This window comes from Coturnix japonica, chromosome 8, assembly GCF_001577835.2.
Source record: "Coturnix japonica isolate 7356 chromosome 8, Coturnix japonica 2.1, whole genome shotgun sequence".
NCBI lineage: Eukaryota > Metazoa > Chordata > Aves > Galliformes > Phasianidae > Coturnix > Coturnix japonica.
Genome location: NC_029523.1, coordinates 22,455,378 through 22,480,911, shown reverse-complemented (window position 1 = coordinate 22,480,911; position 25,534 = coordinate 22,455,378). Strand labels below are relative to the sequence as shown.

The 25,534-nt window shown below is 49.3% G+C and overlaps 3 protein-coding genes across 7 annotated transcripts; 2 read left to right on the top strand and 1 right to left on the bottom strand.

Annotated features, from left to right (window-relative positions):
* Window positions 1-1,353: 1,353 nt before the first annotated feature.
* On the bottom strand, window positions 1,354-6,019 carry MRPL37 (mitochondrial ribosomal protein L37). Its single transcript, XM_015870702.2, has 7 exons — window positions 5,609-6,019; window positions 4,580-4,763; window positions 4,024-4,139; window positions 3,331-3,516; window positions 2,930-3,087; window positions 2,187-2,390; window positions 1,354-1,577 (listed from the first exon to the last, which is right to left on the bottom strand). Exons 1-7 carry the CDS (start codon window positions 5,988-5,990, stop codon window positions 1,500-1,502), a joined length of 1,308 nt encoding a protein of 435 aa, XP_015726188.1. The 5' UTR covers window positions 5,991-6,019; the 3' UTR covers window positions 1,354-1,499.
* Window positions 6,020-6,128: 109 nt separating this feature from the next.
* Window positions 6,129-15,226, top strand: LOC107317720 (NADH-cytochrome b5 reductase-like). Of its 4 annotated transcripts, XM_015870707.1 has the most exons (6): window positions 6,131-6,356; window positions 6,511-6,659; window positions 7,819-7,906; window positions 10,999-11,103; window positions 12,531-12,734; window positions 14,191-15,223. In XM_015870707.1, the coding sequence occupies exons 1-6, from the start codon at window positions 6,174-6,176 to the stop codon at window positions 14,392-14,394; spliced, it is 933 nt and encodes a 310-aa protein (XP_015726193.1). In that variant the 5' UTR covers window positions 6,131-6,173; the 3' UTR covers window positions 14,395-15,223. The 4 variants fall into 4 exon arrangements, with proteins under 4 accessions (XP_015726194.1, XP_015726193.1, XP_032302094.1 ...); XM_015870708.1 differs by lacking the exon at window positions 10,999-11,103 and having other exon boundaries at window positions 6,129-6,356; window positions 14,191-15,226; XM_032446203.1 differs by lacking the exons at window positions 6,131-6,356; window positions 6,511-6,659; window positions 7,819-7,906 and adding an exon at window positions 9,363-9,472.
* Window positions 15,224-24,199, top strand: CDCP2 (CUB domain containing protein 2). Of its 2 annotated transcripts, XM_032446200.1 has the most exons (8): window positions 15,224-15,265; window positions 15,712-15,850; window positions 18,900-19,014; window positions 20,575-20,922; window positions 21,004-21,342; window positions 21,657-22,013; window positions 23,015-23,193; window positions 23,509-24,199. In XM_032446200.1, exons 2-8 carry the CDS (start codon window positions 15,740-15,742, stop codon window positions 23,821-23,823), a joined length of 1,764 nt encoding a protein of 587 aa, XP_032302091.1. In that variant the 5' UTR covers window positions 15,224-15,265; window positions 15,712-15,739; the 3' UTR covers window positions 23,824-24,199. The 2 variants fall into 2 exon arrangements, with proteins under 2 accessions (XP_032302091.1, XP_015726187.1); XM_015870701.2 differs by lacking the exon at window positions 15,224-15,265 and having other exon boundaries at window positions 15,343-15,850; window positions 21,660-22,013.
* Window positions 24,200-25,534: the final 1,335 nt, after the last annotated feature.

Sequence of the window (25,534 nt, the reverse complement as noted above, 5' to 3'; positions counted from 1 at the left end):
ACTTTGGCTCTTTCCCATGCAGGCCATCTCCACACCCACCGGGAACACGGGAGGTGTTTCATCTCTCTCTCCATGCCCCTTCTTTACCACAACCCATCTTTTAACAGCTTCCTTAGCAAAGCTGTTCTGCTCAGGAATGCGAGAGCTGCAGAGTGCAGGGCTGGCTGCTCAGCAGGGCGGCCTCCCTGTGCTGGGCAATGACCCACGGCACGAAGGGTGAGCCATGTCACTTCCAGCTGTTCTGCAGGGCCCCCACCACATAGCAGAGAGCCAACGAGCCTGAAGAGACAGAACCACCACCTGGAACAGCCTCTGCAAAGCACAGCTATGAAAAGATGTTCCTAAATAGCTGGGTGCGAATTACAGATTTAAGCAGACGAGCTGAATCGAGCAGCCCTTTGAACAGGTGGCATTACCATAATTCAGATCAATGTGACGCTTACCAGATTATTTCTCTTCAAGCGTTTTCTCCTAACTATTGAGGGATTTATTAATTTCAATCACAGGAGATGCCTCCCAATTCATTGAGCCCAACAGCTGATCTCCAGTTTGACGAATGAAGATCTGTTTGATAGGCCGAGACTGGAGCACACGACGGAGGTGTTCATCCAGATGGTCAGACGAGATCACAAAGCACAGACCGGTCTGTGACATGAGAGACTGACGTGATAGGAATTTCTTGGAAATGTGTGTGCTCTCCCACTCCTTAAAATAGCACAGGCTGTCCTGTTCCTTCCCATGTGCTGAAGGGTAACAGCGCAGAGCTGGAAAACGTTTTACATTTGGTCGGAGCCGATTTCACCTTCATCTTACCAAAAAAAGCCATAACGTAATCCCCCCGTTTTCAGAGTGGTGCTTCCTGCTCAGCTCGCAATGTGTGGCAGGAAGAAAAGCTTTGTGTTTTTAGCAGCCACTTACCAGGCACCAAAGTTTCACCCTACGTTCCAAGGCACTTTCCCCAAATGGCTCCTTCTCTTAATCAGTGCTGGGAGGGGGAGAAGAACCACAGTTCTGCAGGTCCAACCACCCAGCCTCTCTGATGAAGTACTTTGGGAACTAAGCACAAGGCAGCACAACACCCCAGAGCACCCAAGAGCAAAGCAAGGTGAAACCCACATGGAAGGAGAAAGGCACGACTCGGGCTCCCCTCTTTAAGCTCCTCAGGTACCTCCCAGGTACTCTGAAAATAGGTTTGTCTGTGCAAAAGCACACAGAGCACAGCAGCTGTGCAAAGGAACCACGAGCGCTTTATGTTCCTGTGAGGTAACGGTGGAAACACCCCGGAGGATGCACTCCATCACCGTGTCACCTCACAGAGCTGAGCTCCTCAAATTAAACTTTCTTCGGGCACGGTTTGGTTTAAAACAAAGATTTACTTTCTGCAGCAACGTGATTTATTTCTGAAAGTACATCAGTCCACCTTCCCTTCACTGCGCGATGGTTCTGGCAATGAGAAGCAGCAGGTACAGTTGGTGAAGGATTTTCATTTGAGCTGAATTTCACACAGTTCCATGCAGATACAGAGCCAGAAACTTCTTGAATGTTTCTGGCTGTAAGCCATATATTCCAGTGGGCTTCTGCAGAGGAAAGACATGGATGCTCAGTTTGCAGTGAAGTGATTAATGTAGACAAACAGCTTTAAATACGTTTGAATAAGGCTTCAAAGGTGGTGCCTTCCTAACCGTGCTCCCCCTGCCCTCCCCAGGTGGGTCTGTGTGTAGGTTCTCCCACTGCCATCAATCTCAGGCAGCACAAATGCTTTGCCCACCCACCTGAGATGCCGTCCCCTTGTAACCAGGGCTGACAGCACTGTGCTCCATTTACTCCGCAGTGAAGCCGACAGTAGCATGTAAGCCCTCCCTTCGTCAGAGCACAAGTTGATTTCAAACAAGCATACTATGAGATGGTAGATTACAGATGGGGATATCTTTATGTAGGAGTTCATATTAAGCTTGGCATGCGGCTTGTATGCTATGCAGTACATCAGCAGTACAAATACTCCCTGGCAGTAACACCTGCTTAAGGCTCTCCTGTAAGAACGGGGCCAGTGCCAGCATCAGTCCCCTTGGCTGGTTTAAAACCTGCACCACAGCTGCATGCCAGCTCCCAGACCTCTGGCAGAGCTGAAAGTGTTGCACATCAAGGACCATTCCCAGCCCAGCAGTGCTTTGCCCCCATTCACTTACTATAACGACTTTCTTCTTGACTTCTGGAACACATTGGGCACTTTCATAGAGATACTGGTCAGAGTCGATCCAGACCAGATTCTTTATGCCATCATTAGACACGAGGTCTGTTGTGTTTAATTGGAACACCAAGAACTGGAAGAGCTGGCCATCTGTGCCAACGCTTTGCACCACTATTGGCTGCTCCAAGACCTGGGGATCATTCTAGGAAAGAAGGGAAGGAGAACGTTTAAAAAGCCAGCAACCACAGCAACTGTACAAGTAACTGCTGATTCTGCATATTCTCCTTGGTTTAAAGCCAAGATTTTAATAAATGTATTGTTACCTTGCCCAGAAAATTACTCTAGTCAAACAAGTTTTGAATGTAGATTTGGTATTTTAATTAAAATTCCTCCTTCAGCCAGCAACGAAGTATCAATTTGCATACTGAGATGTGGGAAGGGTTTTTTTATTTTACAGTTAAACCTTCTCCCTGGCTCCTACCTATTACCACCTCAGTGCATGTCACATCATGAACACGCTCATTGCTGAGATGGTGTTCTGGATCAGCAGATAGCAGCAGCCATACCTCAACGTTAGACTAAGAGCTCTGGAGTGGGAAGCTATGATACAGTATCCTCAGTGCAGCTTTGAAAACTATTCCAACATGCTACAGCAAAGGAATTCCACAGCCCTCCCCGCTGGCTGCGGCGTTAGGGAAAGAACAAAGGCCCAGCAAGACAGCAGCAGTCTCCAATACGTACCCCATACAGCGCCTTCGCCTTTGCCAGCGCGTTGCCAAAAGCAAACATCAGCATTTTAGCACGGAGCTGTTCTGGTCTGAACCTGTTAGGACGATTGTTGGCCGATTCCAGGAAATACAGAGTGTGAGGATGAGAGTACGGATAACCATCTTTGAAACCTAAACGGCAGATAACCACATCAGAAATCGCTCAGTAAGAGGCTACAGAGCCAATGTTTTCTCCCTTATCTTCAGGATCTGTTAAAGCAATTTGCCTGCTTCTTTTTTTTTTCTCCATAGACCTGCTACTGGTGTGGAGCGCCCGCACTGCACACCCACTGCCCCACTCTCATCCTCCCCGTCCCCGGAGCCATGTGGCACAAAGGTAAGGGATGCTAAGAAACTGTCAGCTCCTAGACTTGCCTGTGTCATTGAGTTCTTGGTACACATTCACTTCCTGAAGGTCGATTGTGGGAGAGATGGGATAGAAGGTCTCCAGAACATGGTCTTTTGTGGCCAGTATCTCTTCCTTGGAGGCTATAGGTGGTATTGGGGTCATAGAGTTCATAAGTATTCCATTCAGGCCACGGATCTGAAGGAGAGTAGATTCTGGGAAGGGAAATCAGACTGTATTCAAACATCACTAAAATAACGTCGGGCAAAGGCATACGTTTGCTTCCAGGCAACAGCACTCTTGCAGCCCTTTGCTTTACAAGGCTCCTTCTCCCCCTCACCTCCAACCTGATCTTAGATAATATCACCACCATAGGTTCTTTTTCTAAAGCAGCAATGTTGATTACTGGTGTTAGCTTGTTAACTAAGCATATTTAGAAAGATCACTATACAGATTTGGATGCCAAAAATAAGCAACCAGTTTTAAGACACTTGGTTCTCTTCTCCCACCACCTTGTCGGTATGGCCTGACACCTCAGTAATCTCCTCAGGGTAAGGACCCTGCCAACAGTCAAGGCTGCCTATCCATGCAGTGCTACTGAATCAAGAACTGGTTCTAGAAATCGTTCTGTTCTTTCTAAGCCTTTAGCTTCTTGGTGCCTTTGTTAGGCCTCTCATGGTAAGGAAAAGAGCCAACTGCTCTCAAGCACAGCAGCAACCAACCTCTTTCCCACGTAGCTGCAATCCGGTAGTTTCGAGCCAGCATTCTTCTAGCCAGGGAAGGATACTTCATTGACATTGAGCGGCATAAATGTATCAAGTCTTCAAACAATACAGGGCTGTAGAGTGAGGGGAAAAAAGAACGGTCACATGAAGTAAATATGTCGTGCTAATGGCAGGCGGATGCTTCTGGGATACGAATGTTGTAAAACATCATTGCTAACACTGATTTCAAGTTAATACCCAGCAAATCGGCCCCGTTCCAAGTTGGCAGAGGTGATGCTTAGCGTCACCTATTTTATAAATTGACATTCTGCATCAGCTAAAACTTCATCTTAAGCAGAACGCAGCCCTTGGCCTAAAAGAAGCTTCAATATAGAGTATGTGTAACGTCGGTACTACTGCCAACCTGCAGAACTGCTTTGTTTACAAGGTGACAAAGGCTCTGACAGTTTTGCTCTCCCTACAGCAGCTCCATGTGTGAGTTTTCCTTGTAGCGTTACAGCCTGTGGTTCCCACTGACGAACAGCTTTACGCCAAAGCCTGAGTGAACACTTACCAGTATTTTTCTCTTCTGGGAGAGACTTCTGTGGTCTCCCAGAGCCGTGCGTGTGCAATCGCACGGTGTACAGCCTCCTCCTGCTCCTGGAGCTGGTAGGCTGGGTTCTCGGCGATGCTGAGCACCGCTGCAGGTAAACCTTGTACCAGCTTCGTCTTGGTGAGCCACTGTGCCTGACGGACACCTCGAAACAAAATAACAACACACGTAAGTGTGAATTTTCTTCAAGCTGGATATGAGGTAAAACTTCTTATCAGAGACTGTGGAGGTATCGGTACAGGCTGCCTGGGAAAGCAGTGGAGTCATCATCCCAGAGGTGTTCAAGGGCACTGAGGGACACAGTCAGTGGGCATGGTGGGGATGGGCTGGGGTTGGACTTGGTTGATCTTAAGGGCTTTTCCAACTTTAATGACCCTGTGAGTCTATGAATGAGGCCACCAGGCAGGCTGGCAATGGGTGTGCAGTGCAGCGGGCTGATGGAAGGGTTCACAGAACCATAAAACTGCTTGAGTTGGAAAGGACCCTTAAAGGCCATCTGGTCCCACTGCCAGCACTGAACAGGGACACCCGCAGCTCTATCAGATGCTCAGAGCCCCATTCAGCCTCGGGTGTCTCCAGCGATGGTGCATCTCTCCTGTTTCAGCTTGAAACCATTTCCCCTCACCCTATCACAGCAGAACCCACCCAAGAGCCTGTCCCCTTCTCACAGCCCCCCTTAGAAGCACTGACAGACCGCCCAGGAGCCCTCATATCTCCGTGCAGCGCAGCCACAGCTCTGAGCCCATCACAGTGGCGTTGTTTCATCTCTGGGGCCATTTTCGTGGCCGCACTCCAACAGATCCGTATCCCTGTTGTCCATATCCCTCCTGTCCATGTCCCTCTGTCCATGTCCCTCCTGTCCGTGTCCCTGCTGTCCATGTCCCTCCTGTCCATGTCCCTCCTGTCCATGTCCCCGCTGCCCTCACGCCCTCCCCCCGGTCTCAGCTGCCCGCACACCGCGGCCAGCCGTGGCTCCGCCCATGGCGGTACCTTCCAACATGCGGACCCGCTGGTGGCAGATGAAGCAGCCCCGCTCCTTCCGCAGCGCCATGTCCTCGATTCGCGGCCCGGGGCTGTGCCACGGATCCCTCCAGCCCCGGTCCCAAGGTGGGAATCGCGGCCGGGCCAGGCCGGGCATATAGTGCTGCCGGCCCTCGTACGTGATGCTGTCCAGCTCCACCTGCTCTCGTACCGGCCGCCGCTCCACCACCCGGGCCAGCTGATCCGGGGGCGGCCCGCGAGTTGTCCACGGGGTGCGGGGCAGCGGCCCGCGGGGACGGGGCGGCCCGGGCCGTGTGAGGATGGAGCGGCTGTGAGCGGCCACCCGGCACAGCACCGCGGGCCGGGCCGCCATGGGCCGCACTGCCGCCATCTTGGCGAGGGCCTGAGGGAGAGCGGGGGGGGCGGGATCGGGGCGTGAGTGACGGCGGAGCTGGGCAATGGGAGAGCGGCGATGGGAGAGGGACGGCCATAAACGGCGCGGCGGGGCGGGAGGTGTCGGGCTGCGAGCGGGGAGGGGGCGGCAGGGACCTGGGGGAGCTGAGGAACCGGGGCCATGAGCGAGGAGAAAGAGGAGGAGGAGTGGGAGGCCCTGAAGCCCCAGGAGCCTTCCCCAGCTCAGTGCTGTGGTGGCGGCTGCCGGCCCTGCGTGTACGATGTGTACGCTGAGGAGCTGGCGAGGTGGGAGCGGGCCAGAGCAGCGAGAGACAAAGGGCTGCTCGGCCATAAGCGGGGCCAGGTCAGCGCCGAAGGGAACCGACACGGGGCCCTGAGCATCCCCGGAGCTAAATGGGCCCCCCCGGTGTTAAATGGGCCCCCCCGGTTTGCTTCCATAGAGCCATGAAATAACAAAAGGCGTCACGTAACCGAGTGCTTGTTTCTTGTTGTTGCAGAGCAGTAGCTCCGAGCTCAGCCCTGATGCATTCACTGCATTCAGCATTAGCTCTGTGCAGCAGCTAACAGAGGACACCTACCAGTACAGGTTTGAATTGCCAGCAAATAGCAGGCTGCCGTTGGGTTTGGGACAACACATCGTGTTAAGGTATTGTTCTCTGTGCTGCTTAAACAGCCCGCATTACGTAACCCCAGCTACTGCTTTTTGTCCATAGACAAAGCCTTCGCACCAGGCAGATCATAATTCTATAGCTGTGCTGTATCGCAGTTGAAAGGCCCCGTGAGCTCGTTAGCTCTGCTAATTTTTATGGCAAAAGCCATTGCGAAGGCCTTTTGTTTTGTTTCCTTCAGCTTTATCCTCCTGCTGGTGGGTCAGAAACAGCTGGGTGTGATTTAAAAAGACACCGATAGACTGTAGAAAGAAAGAGTTGAGGAGGTGTTACAGTCAATGCCTTATCGCTGGGTGCTGCAGCAAAGACAATGAGCTGTGCTCAACTCAGAGTTCAATGTTAGTCTCTGTGTCTCATAGTAACTCAGCACCCACCGTGTTACTGCTGCTGTCTGGTCATTTTCTAACTGATTTCTAGGAAAACAGCCCTCCCTTGCACTTAATGGCTCGCCAGAATAGGGGCCACCTGGGAGAAGTTTCTCTCCCTGCCATCTGTGGTGATGGCTGCCAGAAAGCAGAAGTCATGATGCCATTGATCTGTATCTGTTGACGTTACTGGTGCGTTAACAGCTGATGTATACAGCTGGCTGCTTTCCCTTCAGTCTTCTCATGCAATGCAGCAAAGGGAAAGGTTTGACCGCTTGAGTCAGTTACTGTAGTCAGTAGTGAAGAGCAGTGTGGGTATATTCTGTGGGAAGAGAAAGCTTGCAGGAAAATACATTGACAACAGCTTGATTTAAGGCTGTACCCCGACTTTCATTATTTAATTGCCAGATACTGTCCAAACACAAAAGGAAAGGTACATCCTAGAACAAAAAGAATAGCACACAAGAGAGCATTTTCTCTCCCCTCTGCCACTCTTTTCCCAAACCTCCTTCCAGGGATGCGTGCGAGAGCTGAATGTGGGATACAGCTGGGGCCACCACCAGGGAAACAATAGATGCATTATCAGTTATGTTCCCTGTGGATTTTTACCTCTCACAGGGGAGCCTTTTGCATCTGTGCACAGGCTGAGCCATTGGGAAGGGATTCTGCTGCCTCCCTCGGCGTTGCCTGATCTCCCCAGTGAAAAGCAGAAGCGTTGGTAGTATCTGTCAATGGCACAAGTTACAGTGGTTTCCTATATTTCTTTTCTCAGAGGAGTGGTGAATGGTTTGGAGGTCCAACGAGCCTACACGCCGATTAGCCCAGGGAATGCAGAAGGTTACTTTGAAGTTCTAATAAAAGTAAGTCAGTCTGTACAATGTATATTAGAGTTGGAGGTGTTGGGAACTGTGTTTTCTTTTAGGAACCAAGCGCGCTGTCAGCACTTCAGGGGAGGCTCTGTCAAATCCCTCATGGGCTGTTTCTCTGTTGTTTGAAGCAGTTGTGCTTTGCTGCTTCTTTTTCTTCCTCCATGAAGCTGGAAGTGGAGGAAGGTGACACACAAACAAGTGTTTCACAGCACAATCCCTGTTAAACATTAGGGCCTCTCTGGAACCTTGTGTTGCCACTGCAGGAAGAGATGCCCACTCTGTGTCCCTGATTTCATTTTGCCTTTTCAGTCTGTTTCTGAGGTCACACCCAGTAGCTGGTCCAGTGGAACCATTGGATTTTGGGCAGCCTTTGCCCAGCTGTTACTTTCCCCCCCACTCATTATTTTGTGTTAAGGACACTCATAAGAAGCTTTCATTCTGGTTCAGTCAGGGTGTGTGCGGTGACAGCCCTGGTCTGGATGAGCTGCTGGAGTTCAAAAGGATGTTCCATAAGAACCTGGCTGGAAATTATTCTGAACACAATCTTCAGGGCTCCTACAAATGCATAATTAGGCTGTGTGGAGAACACCAAAGTGAAGGTTTTTTTCCCCAATACTGTGTTTGTATGTCAGTAGTGATTCCTCAGTTCAGATGCAGGCTTTAGCATAGGTGTGAAACACATTGTGCTGGGTGTCCTGGGTGGCTGCCAGGAAATGACCATTTGTCCTCTGCCAGTCTTTCAGGATTTCATATTCTGGAGGTCTGTTATGCATTATATGTTCAAATGTTTGCTCTGTTCTTTAGAGATGTGTGTAGCTCGCACAAGATACCTGTGGGAGGGTCATTCCACCATTCTTCTGGCAATTTGGTGTGTGGTAGGGGAGAGAAATGCTGCATTTAAGTTGTATTAATAGGATCCATTCACGGGATGACTGTGAAATTTCATGTATACTTGCTTACTACTCACAGGTTTTGCATTTCAATAATAATAGTAATGATTGTAATGACACCTTTCCTTTATATAGAACCTTTCATCCCAAAGGGAGCTATAGTTACTCTCTGGCAGTGACAAAAGAGATTGGTAACACCCAGTGCAAAGCAGCCATTTTTATAACTCAGTCTGTAGGTTGTGGTATATTTCACACTATTCAAGCAATTTTGGGAAGCAGTATATTATTATTATTATTACTATGCAATCCAAGCACTGTTCAAACCCTTCTGTCTCCTGTTATTACAGCATTGCATTTGTGATACTACAGTTAAGAGTGAAGGAGTTGCCATTTAGGGAGCGTAACCCTCTTTTTGAGTGATTTTATAATGTTAGGGTTTCTCTCCATGTAAAACTGAGCGTAGAAGTTTCCCCCCCAGGAGATCATTATTTTTTCTTTCTATTTAGAAAAATTCATTTTAAACCCACTCAGTTGCTTCTTACTTGGATTTTCAGAAATAATTTTGGTGAAGGAAGGATTGCTTTAGTTACCATTACCATGGTCCATTGGGGATGGGTCATAAAGAGGGGCTGACTTTATTCCTCTTGTCTCGGACTTCCATATGCAGGTAAAGAAGGTAGGGATCAAATACTGCTCCTTTGATGCAACACTCTGTGTGAGATTCAGCCCTCTGAGCATAAAATGTTTCTGACAGCAGCACAGAGTCTGGATGTGTGCATGTGACATGCTTGCCTTCAATTTAACAACCGGTGCTAATAGATCTTAGTACCTAGGATATCTTATTTAAGTGAGCTTGTTACAAGGGAGGAGTATCTGTGCTCTTTGTTAGCTAACATCGCTTGCATGCACAGACACACACACACACCCACTCTTGTCCTTAGCTTCTCTGTGGTTCATCAGTTCTGTTTGCCTGCAGTGCTGCTTGGTGGCCAGTCCAGGCACCAGGGTGTGGAGCTGGGCTTTTGTCTAGTGCAGGAAATACTCCCAAATACTCCCCTCTGTTATGTGGGCTGAAGGCTTTGAAGGCTTGTATCACATTCCATCTTTTGACCTCTGGCTGTGTTGCTTTTCCTCAGGCTTATCAGTGGCATCGCCTCTGTGCAAGACCAGTTGTCTGCCATAGCTGTTAGGCTTATCTGCTCCTGCGGGCTGGGCCAGCTGTTGTTCTCTGAGCACATCCCATAGATGCTGACAGTTCTTTTGCATGTCTTCTTTCTTGTCAACATCAAGTCTTCATACAAGTAGGACATGTATATACCAGTGGCACATTACATACAGCAGTAAGGCTGCTTGGATGGGAACCTCCAAGGCCAATATGGGTGGGACCCTGGGGGTGGCAGCCAGCCTGCAGCAGGGGTTGGGACTGGGTAGGCTTTAAGGTCCCCTCCAACCCAAACCATTCTATGATTCTCTTTCTGAATGAGCACTCGCCCTTTATTGTCAGTCATAAGTGAGGTTAGCATTCCTATGAGCAAAAGCTGAAATAATGTTGGTGGTTTGTTTTTTTTTTTTGTGCCCAGTGGAAAGTGAAGCATTTTTTGGCTCATATTTTCCTTCTGTGAAGCCCGAGTTAACATATTTTTTTGAAAACATAAAGACATCCAGATGATCTGTTCTGAAAACAGCTTTATAAATGAGAAGCCACTCGTTGGGTCACTAGTTGTATCAACACAGCGTTGGAGAGACTGAAACAAAGGAAGAGCTATGCAGTGTTTATGTAACTATCAGTACCCAGAGGGCATTTGCAGATCCCACACCCCGAGGTTTGGAGAGTGCTTGAAGGCTCAGGCTGTGCTTTGCATTCAAGACTCTCTTCTCCTCGTGCTTTGTAAGCAAGAACTTTGATAAGCTTTTTTCAGTTTTGGAAATTCAGGCTGCATAGGAGTGGGTTGTGTTTACATTATAGTCAAGCTGGAATGAATCCAGTATGATTTAATTTAAATGTCTTTGTTTTGGGTATAACTTTGAATTATTTTTCAAATAGAATGATCTTTCTTTCTTTTTAAATGCATGAAATGTTGTTTTTTGCCCCCTTCTTGTTTAAATGTAGATAACTTTATAATTGACCTTAAGCTGGGAAGGTTTCCAACAGAGTATAATTATTCTTTTCTTTTGTGCAATGTTTTTTATTAGTGCTATGAAGCTGGGCTAATGTCACAATACATAAAGACTTGGAAAGAAGGAGACACGGCCTTTTGGCGTGGGCCATTTGGAGGGTTCCCATATCGACCTAATAAGGTTGGTTTCCTAAGAGATGTAGGATGTTTCAGCTTCTGGCAGCTAGCTTTGTTTAATAATCCAAAGGGAAGACATCAATTTGATTACTGTTTTCATGATTATTTTAGGGAGTTCCTGGGTATTGTACAATGCTGCAGCATTAGCAGTCAGTTGGGGAAAGTACACCTTATTGAACTGCAGCATATGTAAGAGGGAAGAGGAGAAGGAGGTGGGTGGGAGGCTGGAAAATTAGCGCGGCTGCCCGTTCATCACTTGCATGTGTTTAACAAAGGAAATTTATTCTGCCCCAGCAATGAGTGTGGATTGTTTTTTGCCTTGTTTGAGCAATGCTGCTATTTTGTGACTGAGCACAAGTGAAAAAGAGGTGTTGATCTTTTCCTCTCTTGGGTGTTCCCTGACCTGCAGCAGCTCCAGTGAGGTGTCGCATCACCCAGATGCTCTGCAAATGTTGATTCCTGTCTACTGATATCAGGCTCTCTGCAAAGAAAGGCAGATCCAGTTTCAGGGGAAGGCTTCTCACGCACACTAATTTCGTTACTTAATTCTGACCTTTCAAACGAGAAGCAGAATTGAAACATAGGTCATTAAGATCCCAAAGCCTGCCTTTTTTTTTTTTTATTCTTTAATTAATTTTAAATATCCAACAAAAGTAGGGCTGTAAAATCCCATTGGCCAAGCTCCACGCAGAGCAGTGCTGTTCTGCTTCCTGGAATATCCTCCCTGCTGTGTTGGGCTACTGTTCTCTTCTGTTCTTAAAAGCTTCCAGGTCATTTGGGACAAAGCACTGCAGCCCTGCAGAGAAGTGACTCATTCAGGGGCTGGCTGGGTGATTCTTGTGCGTGTAGTTTGCAGAGTACCTGAGCAATCTTTAGAACTTCTTGCTATAGAAAAGCTGTCTCCATCACGGGCCTCCTTTGGTGCAGGTAAATGGGTGAACATCTCCGTGCTGCAGATGGGAAACACTGCGGATGGGTGCTGCACTGGTAGGTCTTTAATAGAAGTGAGATAATGCACCGGGATGATGTGGGATCAAGGTGGAGAAGAAACCATTCCCTCCAGTGCACCTTCAGAACTGTATTTTTGCAGCATCCAAAATAAACAGTGATCTTTTCCAGCAAGGAAACAACCAACAATGGGTCAGCAATGCATACAGTTGAACTGAACCTAAAGTTAGGATAAATGCTTCTATTTGGATATAACCCAGTTTCATTAAATTTGATGTACAAATCTTGGAAGTGCTCTCTGTAGTCCTTGATGGGGTTTACAGGAGAACATTATTTGAAGACTTGCATGTACCAGTTCACGTCCTGATATATTTTCCTTTCTCTAGGGACCCTTTAGCAGTGTGGCAGTACGGAGGAACAGGCAATGAGCACCTTTGTTTCTAGTCATGATGGTTAATGCAGAGCTCTCTGTTCCATTGTTAGCATGGAGAACTCCTCATGCTGGCTTCTGGCACTGGTCTTGCACCGATGCTTCCCATTCTCCAGTCCATAACAGATGATGAAGAGGATGAAACCTTTGTAACTCTTGTTGGCTGCTTTTGTACGTTTGAAAAAATTTATTTGAAACCTCTTCTCCGGGATCTGGCTCGATACTGGAACATCAGAATATTTTATGTCCTCAGCCAGGTAAGTAAATGAACATGAAGTATATTTGTGTGACTGTTCTGTTGTGCTGGATGAACCTTTTCTGTTGGTCTGGTGCTAATTCTTTCCCAGCTACCAAGGCTGTTGTTGATCCAGTTGCTGCTGTTCTTAGATCTGCTGAATATTTCTCATGCTTCATGCAGCCTCAAGAATTTTACTCTAGGAGCCTCCCAGCAAATGAACTACTTCTCTTCCTAATGCCAGTGCCTTAGTCTGTCCTTACCTTCTAGTTGTTGCTCATGGATACATCTTTCCTACTCTAGTACACTAGCACCAACTTCCCAGCAATCTTTTTTCCCCAGTTGACCCATTTCTAAACTTGGTAAAGTTGTGCCCCCCTCTGTCAGATGGTTTTCTATGCCAAATCCATGGGATGAGGACATACCTCTCAGTGCTCTTATGTTTTGAGTGGTCTTTTTCATTCTCATTTGGTCCCAAAGTTGCCTGTGTTCTACACAGATCTGGTAGACGAGAATTATTTCCCTTAGAAATGAGGATTCGTTGCAGGGAAGATACAGAAAGAATTATTTATGTTAAGGGAATGAATCCCATTGCATTTTTAGCTTCTCAGATGAATCACTTTTTGTATCTTGTGGTGGATCTGCCTCATACATTATGTTCTACATATGGTCTTGGCAAGTTGAGGTTTGGATATAGAGGAAACGTGCTTGTGCATAGGCATCCCCACAACTGCTCTGTAGGTGTGAGAACTGGTGATATAGCTTAGATGCTCTTCTCAGGACAAAGCTTTCTCAAGAGCCTGAGAAGCTCTTGAAATTCAGCCCAGTGGAGGGCAGCAAGAAACCCATCTGACCCCTGTCAACACAGGCTGCTCTACATACACATCTCTCCTCTCTTAACAGGTTTGTTGTACTTCAACACTGAGTGGTGCATCTTCCCCTTTAGGATTCTTTGTCTGTCCCAGTATTTTGCTCTGCTGCCTGTCACCATAAGATCTAAGCACCTTCTGCTTCTAATTAATAGCAGTAGGGGGTCCTATTAGATCTAATGTCACGGGATCTAACATTGCTCGTGGGATCAGAGCTGTGTCTGGAGCAGGGTTTTCTTCAGTTGCTTTGGCAAGCGAGATGGAACTAAAGGAGGCTTGGGGGAGTGGAAGAGGCAGTGGGGAGGAATAAAATTGGGACTGAAGACTTGGGAATCGAAAAGGCGTGATGGGTAGAGGTTCCCTAAGGAGGAAGTTCTGCAGTATTACTTGGCAGTAGTTACACTCAGTTTTGTTTGGTTCGGTGGCCAGATCAAGTGATAGGGAAGTATTTTATCTGGCCTTTACAAGAGTAACACAGGTCTTGGGGTGGATCACTGCTATCCAGGTTGGAGTCTCAAGGGTGAAAAATGTCCCATGCTCTAAGGGGAAAAGGGAAACTGAGCTGTAAGCAATTGATTGTCCTTTTACTGTCCTTTTTTGCCTTTACAGGAAACTTCACTGGAAAACCTTCCTTGGAGCTATCAGGAGAACACGTACCTTGGTCACCTAAATGAAGACTTGATAAAGACAGTAATAAGTTCCTGCCGAAGAAAGCCATTTGTATTAATCTGTGGCTCTTCTGCGTTCACTGAAGATATGAAAAGATACCTGAAAGCTGCAGGAATTGAAGAAGATTCCTGTTTTGTCTTTTAGCAAAGTATTCTTGAGCGAAGGAACCTCAGGCCGAGACCAGGACTTCCTGCTAAAAGACATTGCTCAAAATCTATCAATAGGCTGAAATCCTTATGCCTATAGTTTCATAGGCCTTTGGATCAAATGCATTTTCCAGTATGATTCTCAACCTTAGGTGTTTTAAAGATCAGATGACCTTCCAGAGTGGCTGCTACAATTTTACTGGAAGTCTTTACGTGCAAGTGAGATATCTTCATATTAAGAAGCATCCAAGTGTACATCTCTGCTGTAACATGAAGGCTCGTGATGCTTTGAAATCCATGCTAGTATGCAGTGATATTGTGCACTGTTAGATGTACCCTGGAGAGATTTAATCCTTGAGGAGAAGATAATGAGGCCAAGGGAACAGCAGAGCACTGCCTGACCCTCTGGAGTCTGTGGGGTTTGTTTCAGTGTCGTTATCTTGCTGGGTGATGCCAGGCAGGTTTCTTAGCCTCCTTGTACCTCAGTTGCACTTTAATACACTAATATGGGGATGAAGGTGCTGCTCTCTGAAAAGAGCCTTTCCAGTCATGTACCAAAAAGTAAAGACCACCTATGTATGAGGGTGGAATTAATTACACGTGGTGTTCAAGGAGGATTTGCATTGCCTGTGCTGAACCTCAACCTTTGCAGTGCTGTCTGGAGGGAGAAGGAGGATGTCCTAAAAGTCTGGGGAAGCATCAGGGCTGTAGCTGCTCTCTGTCAGGGAAGATGGTTGTCTGCTTTCTATGTCCCCTACGTGTTATGTAAGAGTCCTGGTTCACTAAATTGAAGCTATTGTCAAATAAACAGCTGTTTCTTTTTATCACAGGATATTCACAGAGTGAAAGTGTCTGAGCACCCCAAGCATGTAAGAACAAGACATGAGGAGTAAAAGCTTCATTGGGCTTTTCTGGGGTACTGCCCCACAGGGCACAGCAGGGCACTCCGGCCCCTTCCTTTTAGTGCACAGTGCTTCTGCCTTTGATCTGAGTTATCCTCTCTCCACTCTTTTACCTTCTTAGACCACAGTGTTTACTAGCTGCACCTGCATATATTCCCTTTTGGCACGCCTTTCTGTTTTGCCATTCATTTCTTGTTCATCCTGTGTTGGGATTTCACAGGGTTTCTATGGCTGTGGCAGATGATGATGCATCATCACTCCTGTCTATTTTTTACCTGTTTGAAGAAATACCCCTTGCACATACCTCGAGAGCTGCTCAAAAGGATCAGCTCTGCTTCACGTTGGGAAGCCGTGTGGGTACCTGAATGAGGTCCTGCAGGCAGCAACTGATTGCACTGAATCTGCTGTTTTAGCTTTGCCTTTGCTCTAGGAGTGGCCTTGATGGTGAGATCATGTGAAAGATGGGCTGATCTTCTTGACCACGTTTTTGACTCCTTCACTGTTGCAGTGAGGCTCTGGTACCTTTTGCTGGCTCGTAGTAATGTGTGTTTGGTGAGTATATATGCACTTAACTGTACCACTGGGGTGTGGGAGGGCTTTTGTTTTTTATCATGTGAGACTGGGATCTGTAACAGAGCTGGATCTAAGCTCAGGATGTCCCTGTCCTCACACGGCTCAGGGTCAGAGCTGTGAGCAGCCCAGGCCCTGCAGACACAGTCTGCCATGGTTGCCACTAAACCACAAGGAGTTCTTTGCAGTTGCACAAAGGTGCATGTTTACAGTGCGTGACATGGTCTTAAATAGCGTGGGTTCCCCTCACTGCTGTGAGGTTTGTCTCCAGTTACCAAATGCCTGGACTCAGTCCAGTATAGATGCAGCTTTTAAGCTAACTTCAGATCAAGGGCTGTTCTCATAGTCTAGAGTAGAGCTCTGGCCTTTACTGCAGGTAGATGCAATGATGTTGCCCACATTAGGTCCAAGATAAAGTCAGTGCCTATCCAAACTGTGCTTTAGCCACCATAACCCGCACTGTAGTGGAGGTGCTTCTATGCAGCGTGGGGTGATAAAGAGCTGCCTTCTCTAGTTGCTCTCACTATTTCGTTTGGGAACACGGAAAGTATTTTCCTCTGATGTTATGTAGTCTGAAAATCTTATTTATGTTCTTCTTGCTTTAAGCATCCAGCTAAAAACCCACAAAGCCTTTAGCAAAGGCCTGAGGTAAAAACTTCATGCTTGCTTTGGAAAAGCAATGCGTTTCCAAGCAAAAGCTGGGACTGTTCCTTTAAGATCAACCCCAATATGTCTGGGTATTTCAGCACATATGGGCCACGATGGTTAAACCCTACCCAGCTGGTCCGGCCATTCTGCTGCGAAGCCTCCTGTCTTTGTTCGTGGCTAAAAGGGAGGGTGGTGAGAGACAGAGCAAGCTGTGAGTGCTGCGGGTTGCAATCCTGCAAAGGCAGCCTGCAGGGCAGCGGGAGGAGACGACATGCAGCCGACAGCCCGCTTTGCTGTGCCGGAGGGGATGGGGGCTGTGAGAAATTCTCCATAGGGGAGACCGCGTCCTTGGTGCAATGAACCCAAAGGGGCCTTTAAACAGCCCTTGGCACTTCGTTCTGCTTTTTCTGCCCCTCTTTCCCTTCCTCCCCTCCTCCCCCCCCAGCCTTTTTGTCATTTTTCATGCTGGATGTCGTGCCATGGGTCCCCCTTCCCGGCCCATGGGGTCAACCCATAGCAGAGGGTGCTGCTGGGCAGCAGTAGGATGGAGGGCTCTGGGAGGTCCCTCTGCACCCCAGGATGAAGTCAGGCTGCTGTCTGTCCTGTGGGGTGCTCGGTTGCTTTGGCCACCCCAGTGAGGGTCACAGGGACACTGAGCCCCCCTGCAGTGCTGTGCTGGGGAGAGGAGCTTTGCTTCCTTTCTTCCTCATGGGCAGCCTAAATACTTGCTTAATTTCATCTCATTATTCCCTGCCTAAATAATTCCTCTATTCCTCCTGAGGGACCGTGTTTAAAACTTTGATCTCCTCTTGCCGACTCGTGATCCTGAGCACATCCATCCTTTCTGTTTAAATGGATCAAATGCCTTTTTGACTCGAGGTTTATAGATCTGCCTGTTGAGGAGTTGAGGGAGCCCTGGTACAGCAGCCTCAAAAAGGTACCACCCTATGATGTCTCCAGCCTGAGCCACAGCACTCAGGGCTGACCCAGAGCTGTTTGTAAAGGGCTGCCTGGTTTCTCATCAGCATTACTGCTGTCCTCATCCTCCCCCTGTCCCCTCTGCTCTGCTGACGGATGGTGTTGGCTGGGCTCCGGCCCAGACAGGGAATTGCCATCCCCAGGTCAGGAGCGGGTGAATGTGCCTGAGGCTGATGGATGCTTTTCCCCAGGCTGGGGTCACAGCTGGTGTGCTGTGCAGCCCTGGCCCCTGTGTGCTCCCCATCTCCCAGGGGTACAGCTGACACGGAGTGCAGCTGGAGGGATGGAGATGAGCGGCCATGTAGGTGTCAGTGTGCTGAGGATGATGGTGGAGGAAGGCTGGCTGGTGTTACTGTGCTGGATGAGCTGTGCAGCTTCTTGGTGGATCTGTGGGCTTCTGCCCTGGCTGGGGTCTGGGTCCTGATGACACCTTGGTATGGTGTGGTGACATCCTGTCCATCCCAGCTTATATGGCACCAGCTAATTGAGCTCCGTGGAGGTGGACATGTCATCAATGGGATGCGTGTCTGGTGCCAACCAGCCCTGTGTGGCTCCAGTGAGGTCGGGCAGGGGCGGAGAGCCCAGCCAAACATTATTGTTATTACCCATACGTAAATACAGGCACTTAATGACCTTGGCATGGAGTGTTTCCTGGGAATTAATGGCCAGTTGGCGTTAATGGTCCTTAGCAGCACCTCGGGCCATCGGCTCCTCCCAGCCCATCATTAATCCACAGGAAATGTCTCAGGCATCGATCCTCATTGCTTAATTAATAAATGCAACTCATCCCCCTGGCTGAGATTTAGAGACACTGGCTGCTTCTTTCCCACCCCCTGCCTGGAAGGTGCCTTTTTCAAGCAGAGGTCTCTCCCATACCTGGCTTTACTTTGCCAGGTCTCTGTGGCTATGTGCAGCATGGGCTATGAGGGCACTGTGCTGTTGGGCAGGCAGAAAGAAGCCCAACACTAGGATGCTGCTGATGTCTCCAGCTTTTATCAACAGTTGGCTTGTGCTGCAGTATAAATCACATTAATTCCTGAGGTACTTTTCCGTGGTGAGCCTGAAATTCCCATTTTGGTTTGCTGTCTTGCCTGGCAAACTAAATTATTTTCATAGCCCCTTAAGGGCGTATTGTCAGCCCAGACTTACTGCCATTATACACCATATCTGAAGCATTAATATCTCTTCTAAATATAGTGTATTGACAAGGTATCTGCTATAGTGTAAATCCTTGGGACATTTGATCCAGATCATTAAAACCGAGTGAAGGAAGGGAGGAATAGATCAAGTTACCTTGCTGCTCTTAATTCAAACAAGGGATGAATTATTCATTCCACTATTAATTCTGCAGCCCTCCTGCTTTTTATTTATTTCTCCCTGTATTTATTTTTTCCCTCTTGGACAGACAGCTCTGGAGGGATGCTCGGGTGCTGGTGACAGCAGGATGGGGCACAGGGCCACGAGCCTCATGCTGGTTCTGACCCTGCTCTGCGTGGTGCTCGGGGTGGCCCCAAGTGAAGGTAAGGTTCTGTGCACTGGGGGCGTTGGGGGTGGCTCAGCAGCATTGGGTGTGCAGGTAGGTGGGGTGGTGAGTGCTGGGTCATGCTTATTGTAGGTGGTAGGTGAGCATTGTCTTGTGGTTATGGGCACTTTGCTGAAGGGATCATTAACTTATGGAGTTCTACACACATACATACTGGTGTGCATGTATGTATATATGTATATGTTTGTACGTATGCATGTGCAGCTTGCAGTGTGTGCAACAAAACCCATGTGTTATCTGTACAGTGTGACCCGACACCAGCCATAGCACTCTGTGCCATTAAGATGTTTCAGCCAATTGGCAGCAATACCCCTCCCTAAAACACAGAACAGCCCAGGCACCCTGTCCTCAGTGACCTGCCCCTCCTGCAGGCTTCCCTCTTGGATATGAATTCCAATAACATCAGGTTTCTAGCACAGTCCTGTATGGCTTGATTGCCTGTTGCAGGTAATTAACAAGGCACAGAGATCCACCAGATCACACATGCACATCAGATCTGTTCACAGTGCAGCACTGTGCGCATCTACTGCTCCCTCCCTTGACAGGTCACCACACTGGCAAACATGATGAACAGCAGTGTGCAATGGCCAAGTATTGATTTGCACATGCTTGGCCCAGATTGATGGCAGTGAGCATGCAGCCATGTTTGGGAACCAGCATATATTCCCCATAGGCGACACAGGGCCTGCTCCCCTCCCAGCTGTGATGTCTGTGCCCACTGTGCAGTATATGCACCCAGTCTTGGCTCCCTCCCTGCTGTATTTCATTGTAGCCATTTCTCAGTATAAAGATTTCATTAAAAAATCAATCCCTACATGCACAACTCATTGTGAAGCGCATCGAACCCTTCATCCCTATATCTCCCAGCCTAAGTTCACCTTTGTATGCAGGGAGTGTTTTGAGCAGGTGTCAAAAAGCTGAAGGGATGGGCAGCCCACGGGCTAACCCTACATTTAACATCTCTCTGTAGAGCCCTTGTAATCTGGGAGCTGAGGAGCACCTCCTGTGCAGAGGCTCTGTGGGGCTGGATGCTGCAGCTGTCCCCAGCACAGGGCTGGGGATGGGGTTGCCTTTAGCTATGCTGCCTTGTCTGCAGGCTCTGGATTTTCCCCCCGGAGCTTCTGGGAAAAGGAGAGTATGTTCCTGGCTGAGAACCAGCCAGGGTGTAACCACTGCTCTCTTAAAACTTGCTCTTTACTTTCTTTTTCCCAGCAAGAAATAGATACTGATGCTGAGCTATCGGTGGACCACCAGGACAAGCTATGGAAATGGTTGAGTGTGGGAGCCCATCACTCAACAGGGTGCTGGGGGGTGGAGGAGGAAATCACACAGAGGGAAAATAGGCAGTGGGGAGGAGACGTGTACTGCAGGTCTCCCTGGACACCTCTTTAGGTCTGGGTGGTATTTTGGCAGTGCTGGTATTAGGATGGAGCTGGTGCTGTGCACCTCATCTTGTCCAGTCCCACTGCCCACCATGTTTTTAGGCATCTCCTGGAAGGGGATCATCATGTCTCCCACCCCTCTTTCCTGTCTTCAGGCATCAAATGTGGTGGGGTGCTCTCAGCACCTTCTGGCAACTTCTCCAGCCCCAATTTCCCGGGGCCGTACCCCTACGAGACAGAATGCACCTGGCTGATCGTGGTGGCCGAGGGCTCCTCCGTCCTGCTCTCCTTCAGCCACTTTGAGCTGGAGTACCACGCCGCCTGCGCTTATGACTATCTCCAAGTCTACAACGGGGCATCCCGGGACCTGGGCAACCTTCTGGGCACCTTCTGTGGCCGCAGTGCCCCACCACCTTTTGCTTCTGCCTGGCACGTCATGGCTGTGGTCTTCCGCTCCGACCGGCACGTGGCCAAGCGTGGCTTTGCCGCCACCTACCACAAAGGTAGTGGGAAGGGGAGTGGGCATGAGGGTGTCCATCAGTGCCCATCCACTCACTGACCCTGATGGCTGTACCTCCCTGCAGATGCCTGTGGTGGGCAACTGATGGGGCTGTCTGGGGAGATCACCAGCCCGCGGTACCCCGAGAGCTACCCCAATGACGCAGAGTGCCGCTGGAGCATCAGGGCGACCGATGGCCCCCTCACTCTGATCTTTGCTGACTTCCAAGTAGAGGGCGGCCAAGGCTGTGGCTTTGACTACGTGGCCCTTTTTGATGGCCCCACTGCTGCTGCCCCCCATCTGGGTCGCTACTGCGGTAGCTCCCACCCACCCCGCATCATCTCCTCCACCCGACATCTCTTCATCCTCTTCAAATCAGACTTCAACATTGTGGGCAGGGGCTTCAAGGCCCATTTCTACTCAGGTACAGGGTTTGGGGAATGGTGGGAAGGGTGTGGGGACGGGGTGTTGCTCTCAGATGTAGAGTGGTTCAGTACAGAGCCAGGAATTGGACTCTGTGATCCTTGTGGATCCCTTCTAACTCAGGATGTTCTATGTCCATGGCCTTGGCTCCCTCAGCTGCTGCCGTTCCCTAGAACTTTTGGGTGAACATTGGGTAGGCACTAAGTAGCAGTGAGATGGAGGGCAGAACAGGCTTTAGCAACAAAACTGACGAGCACTCATTAGCCGGGAGACCTCATTTATCCTTTCCTCCCCCCTCTCTGCTTTTTCCCCAAGCAGGTGAGTGCCAGGAAGTCTACACCACCATCAAGGGAAATTTCTCCAGCCCTCAGTACCCCAACTTCTACCCCAACAACCTCCAGTGTCAGTGGAGCATCCAGCTGCCCCCAGGTTACCGGATCAAAGTCTTCTTCTTGGACCTGGAGCTGGAGGCTCGGAGCAGCCTGACCGGTGGCTGTGACTACGACCGCCTGGATGCCTTTGATGGTGGAGCTGAGAATGCCTCCCTGCTGGGGACGTGGTGTGGGAGGGAGAGCCCGGTGCCTGTCACCTCCCGCAGCCATCAGCTGCTGCTGGTGCTCCACACAGACCGCAGCACGGCCAAGCGGGGCTTCTCCCTTGCCTACGTCGGAGGTAAGGCATCCATTCATCCCAGTGAGTCTAAGAGCTGTGGGATTTTTCTTTGAATCGTAGAATACCAGAGCTGCTGGTACAGCAGCACTGGAGCTGCAGCAGCTGAGCTGGGTGCAGGAGCTTTAATCCCTCGGCAGCAGAATCATACGGCATATGGTGGGATTTTGGAGTGTATAGCATACGTGGCAGTGAGAGGGGATGGAGCTATGTCCTAAGCCCTTACAGGCTGGGGAGGGGTAAGGTTTGTACCACGCACCCAGTAAGCTATGTGTCGTTCCCAGGTCCACAGAAACATGAGAAAGGGGCATCTCAGTCTCCATAACTCTTCATTCCTTTGGATATTTTCCTTTTGTCTGGGTCCACTAGGTGACTTGGGCGGGGTGTGTGTGTGTGTGATTTACGGCCATTGGAATGAGAGCCTTCATGCAAGGAGAGAGGATCCATTTTCTCCTCCTCTTCTTCATCTAATGCACTTTAGTTATTTGGTAAATCTTCTAATGGTTTTTATAATGCACTAAGTGTAGCAAAGTGACACTGTTTTTTCATATTGATTTTATTGCATCTTACCAGTTTCATAAGGCTGAGATTCAGAGGGAGTTGGAATAATTCAATAATTCATTACTGCCCAAGTGCTTGGTTTGAGCTCAGCAAGGATGAATTTTAAAGGAGAGGGGCATTTTTTTCCTCCCTGATTCCTTCCTGTATCCATTGCTTTCTGTTCAAAGTGATGGGGTTTGTCCAGTGCCTGGGAGCCCACAGTGCACAGACCCAGTGCAAGGCAGGGCTAAACCACTGCTGTATCAAATAACTCTTTTTTTTCCCCCTGAAAACACATCTTGTCACATCAGTCCCCAAGCCATGGCTATGGCACGATGCGTAACAGCCATAAGGCTGAAGTCCTTACTGTCCTCACCTCCAGCAGCTGCGTGTGTTGTGGGGACAGCAAGCGAAAAAATGGCAGTGGTGACAGCTTGCCTGTGTCTCATTTTTGGTCCTGACAGTCGTACCCATGAACATCAGCTGCACACGGACGGACTTCCACATCCAGATCCCTGTGCAAGCCCTGGCCCAGCTGCAGAGGAACAACGTGTACTTGGGGATGCCCTCCTGTGTGGCTCAAGTGGTTGGTTTGCACTTCAGGATACACACCCGGTTCGACACGTGTGGCACCGAGTCCCAGGTAAGGGTTTGGCAAACCTTCCTGCAAAGCAAGCTGAAAGTTGGCTGAGCTCCTCTCCTCCTACAGCTCCCTGAAAGGTGATTATAGCGAGCTGGGGTCAGTCTCTTCTCCCAAGTAACTGCCAGTAGGATGAGAGGTGATGGCCTCAGGTTGCACTGGGGGCAGGGGTCAGGTTAGATATTGGTGAGGAGTTGCTGGCCTCTCTCCCATCCTCCTGGTAGATGCTGGGTTGATTTGCTGTCAGCTGGATGCTCAGAGCTGTCTCCACAAGCCTGTGGAGGTGAGCCCTGAGGAGCCTCAAGCCTTGTCTTGCAGAGACGAAACAACACGTCCATCATTGTCAGCACGCTCTACATCGACTTCTCGACGGGTGACCAGGAGGACATCCACCGGTACGAGGTGCAATGTGAGCCCAAGAGGAAGGAAGCCTCCGTGTCCCTCCTTGCTGGCCCTGACCCTCACAGGCTGAGCCAGGCAGAAAACATGGTGGATGTGCAGCAGAGGGGGGCAGGAGCCATAGATGCCCACGAAACCAAGAGCCAGGACACCAGTGACATCGTCTTCATCAGCATCTGCATTTTGGCTGGGCTGCTCATGGTCATTGCTGTGGTTGGGCTCGTGCTGCTGTAGCAAACTCAGGGTGGAAATGTGGCCCCCAAAACCACCCTTGCCCCAAGTTTAACGCTAACACAGCTGCTGAAATGGAGATAGTGAAACAAAGCCTGAGCCCAACCTCCACCTCATCCCCACGCCTGAGATCTGGGCAGCAGGCAGCCGTTTTCCTTCCCATCAGTTTTCCTCTGTCTCTCAATCTGTCCATTTGGCTCAGGAATGCAATTCTTATGCTCCGTAACTATTCCCACACCTGCTTCAATTTGTTTTCCCTCTGGTGCCTCTACTTTCGGGAAAGTAACACTGTTTGCTGATGGCTGGAAGTAAATCCTGTCAACTGCTGAATTCCTGAACATAGCAACTATCCCCCAAATATAGCAGCATTTGTAACAAACCTTCTCCATGTTCCCCATCTGGACTGGTGTGGGTGCCTTGGGTCCATACTGCAGACATCAGCGTCTCCCCTCGGTGTGATGTGACTGGTATAGCACATGTGGGTGCTTCTGGGTGGTGTTTCTGGATGCCTGCACACTGTATCTCAGAGGATCATTAGGGCTGGAAAAGACCTCTGAGATGCCCAAGGCCAATCTACACCACCATACCCACATCCCTCAGTGCCATATCCCTGTCCATAGGATGCTGCAGGTCACCATGCAGTGCTTCCCAGGCTGGACAAAAGCCCCGTGTAGCTCATTGCTGCAACAAGTGATGCAGTGCAACACATGAGCTATATAGAGAGCTAACGGAGAGGGCCGGCAGGAGAAAGGAGAGGTGTAATTGAGGGCTGGAGCTATATTGCTTTGGTAAGTTAATGTTAGTAAGAATGTTGTTCTCATCTCTTCACTGGGTGGGGAGTGAGGCTGTGGCTCTGCTGTCCAGAGTAAAGTGCATGTCCTATCCCTGGGGTGCCACATTCAGTATTCCCTTGGTGATGGTGGGTACAGACCCTGCTCAGAGACCATGAAGTCCAGCTCTGAACCTGCTTTAACTCTTCATATTATTTTTCTTCTCTCTTAAGAACGCCTGGAGAGAGGCAGCTCTGCTTCTCTAATCTGTGCTCCCTGCACACCCAGCAGCCCACTGCCACCCCTTTACCACCCTGCAGGTACCCGATGGAGCACAGCTGAGCAGGCAGCAGCCACCAGCCCCACCAGCTGGGGAAGCATAATGGATCCAGCATATGGGCGATTAAAAATGCAGGGACAGCATTTATGGGGAGCTGTTGTTTCCCAGCTTATTTTAAGCAGCCATCTCTCCTATTTCCTGGCCATTGCAGCCCAGAGGACAGCAATGTCATCCTCCCCATACTCCTGGGGTTTGGGTGTGCAGAGATGAAACAGAGCACTTGGGGAATGTGGGAAGCTGCTACGTTCAAAGGATGGCATTGCCTTAAGGGTCGCTCCAAATCCGTGCTGCCCACAGCCCTATCTGAGCATCTCCTGGGCTCTGGCTGTGGGAGGAGCTCTCTCCCTAAGCCAGCACTGTGGTGGGTTTGGGGGGGTCTGGGCTTGAGGCATCCTCTCCCCTCCTTCCATTGGTGTCACAATGTGAAAATTTCAGCTTAGGCAAACCAGTGGCTGCACAAAAGCAGCCCTGCTGTTTGGGCAGGCTGTGCTGTGGGAAGAGCGCCTGTCCATGATAGGGGCACCTTTTATAGGGAGATAACTGCTTGGTGTATAATAATATATAATTAGCAAGGATTATCCTGTAATCTAATCTAATTGACAGG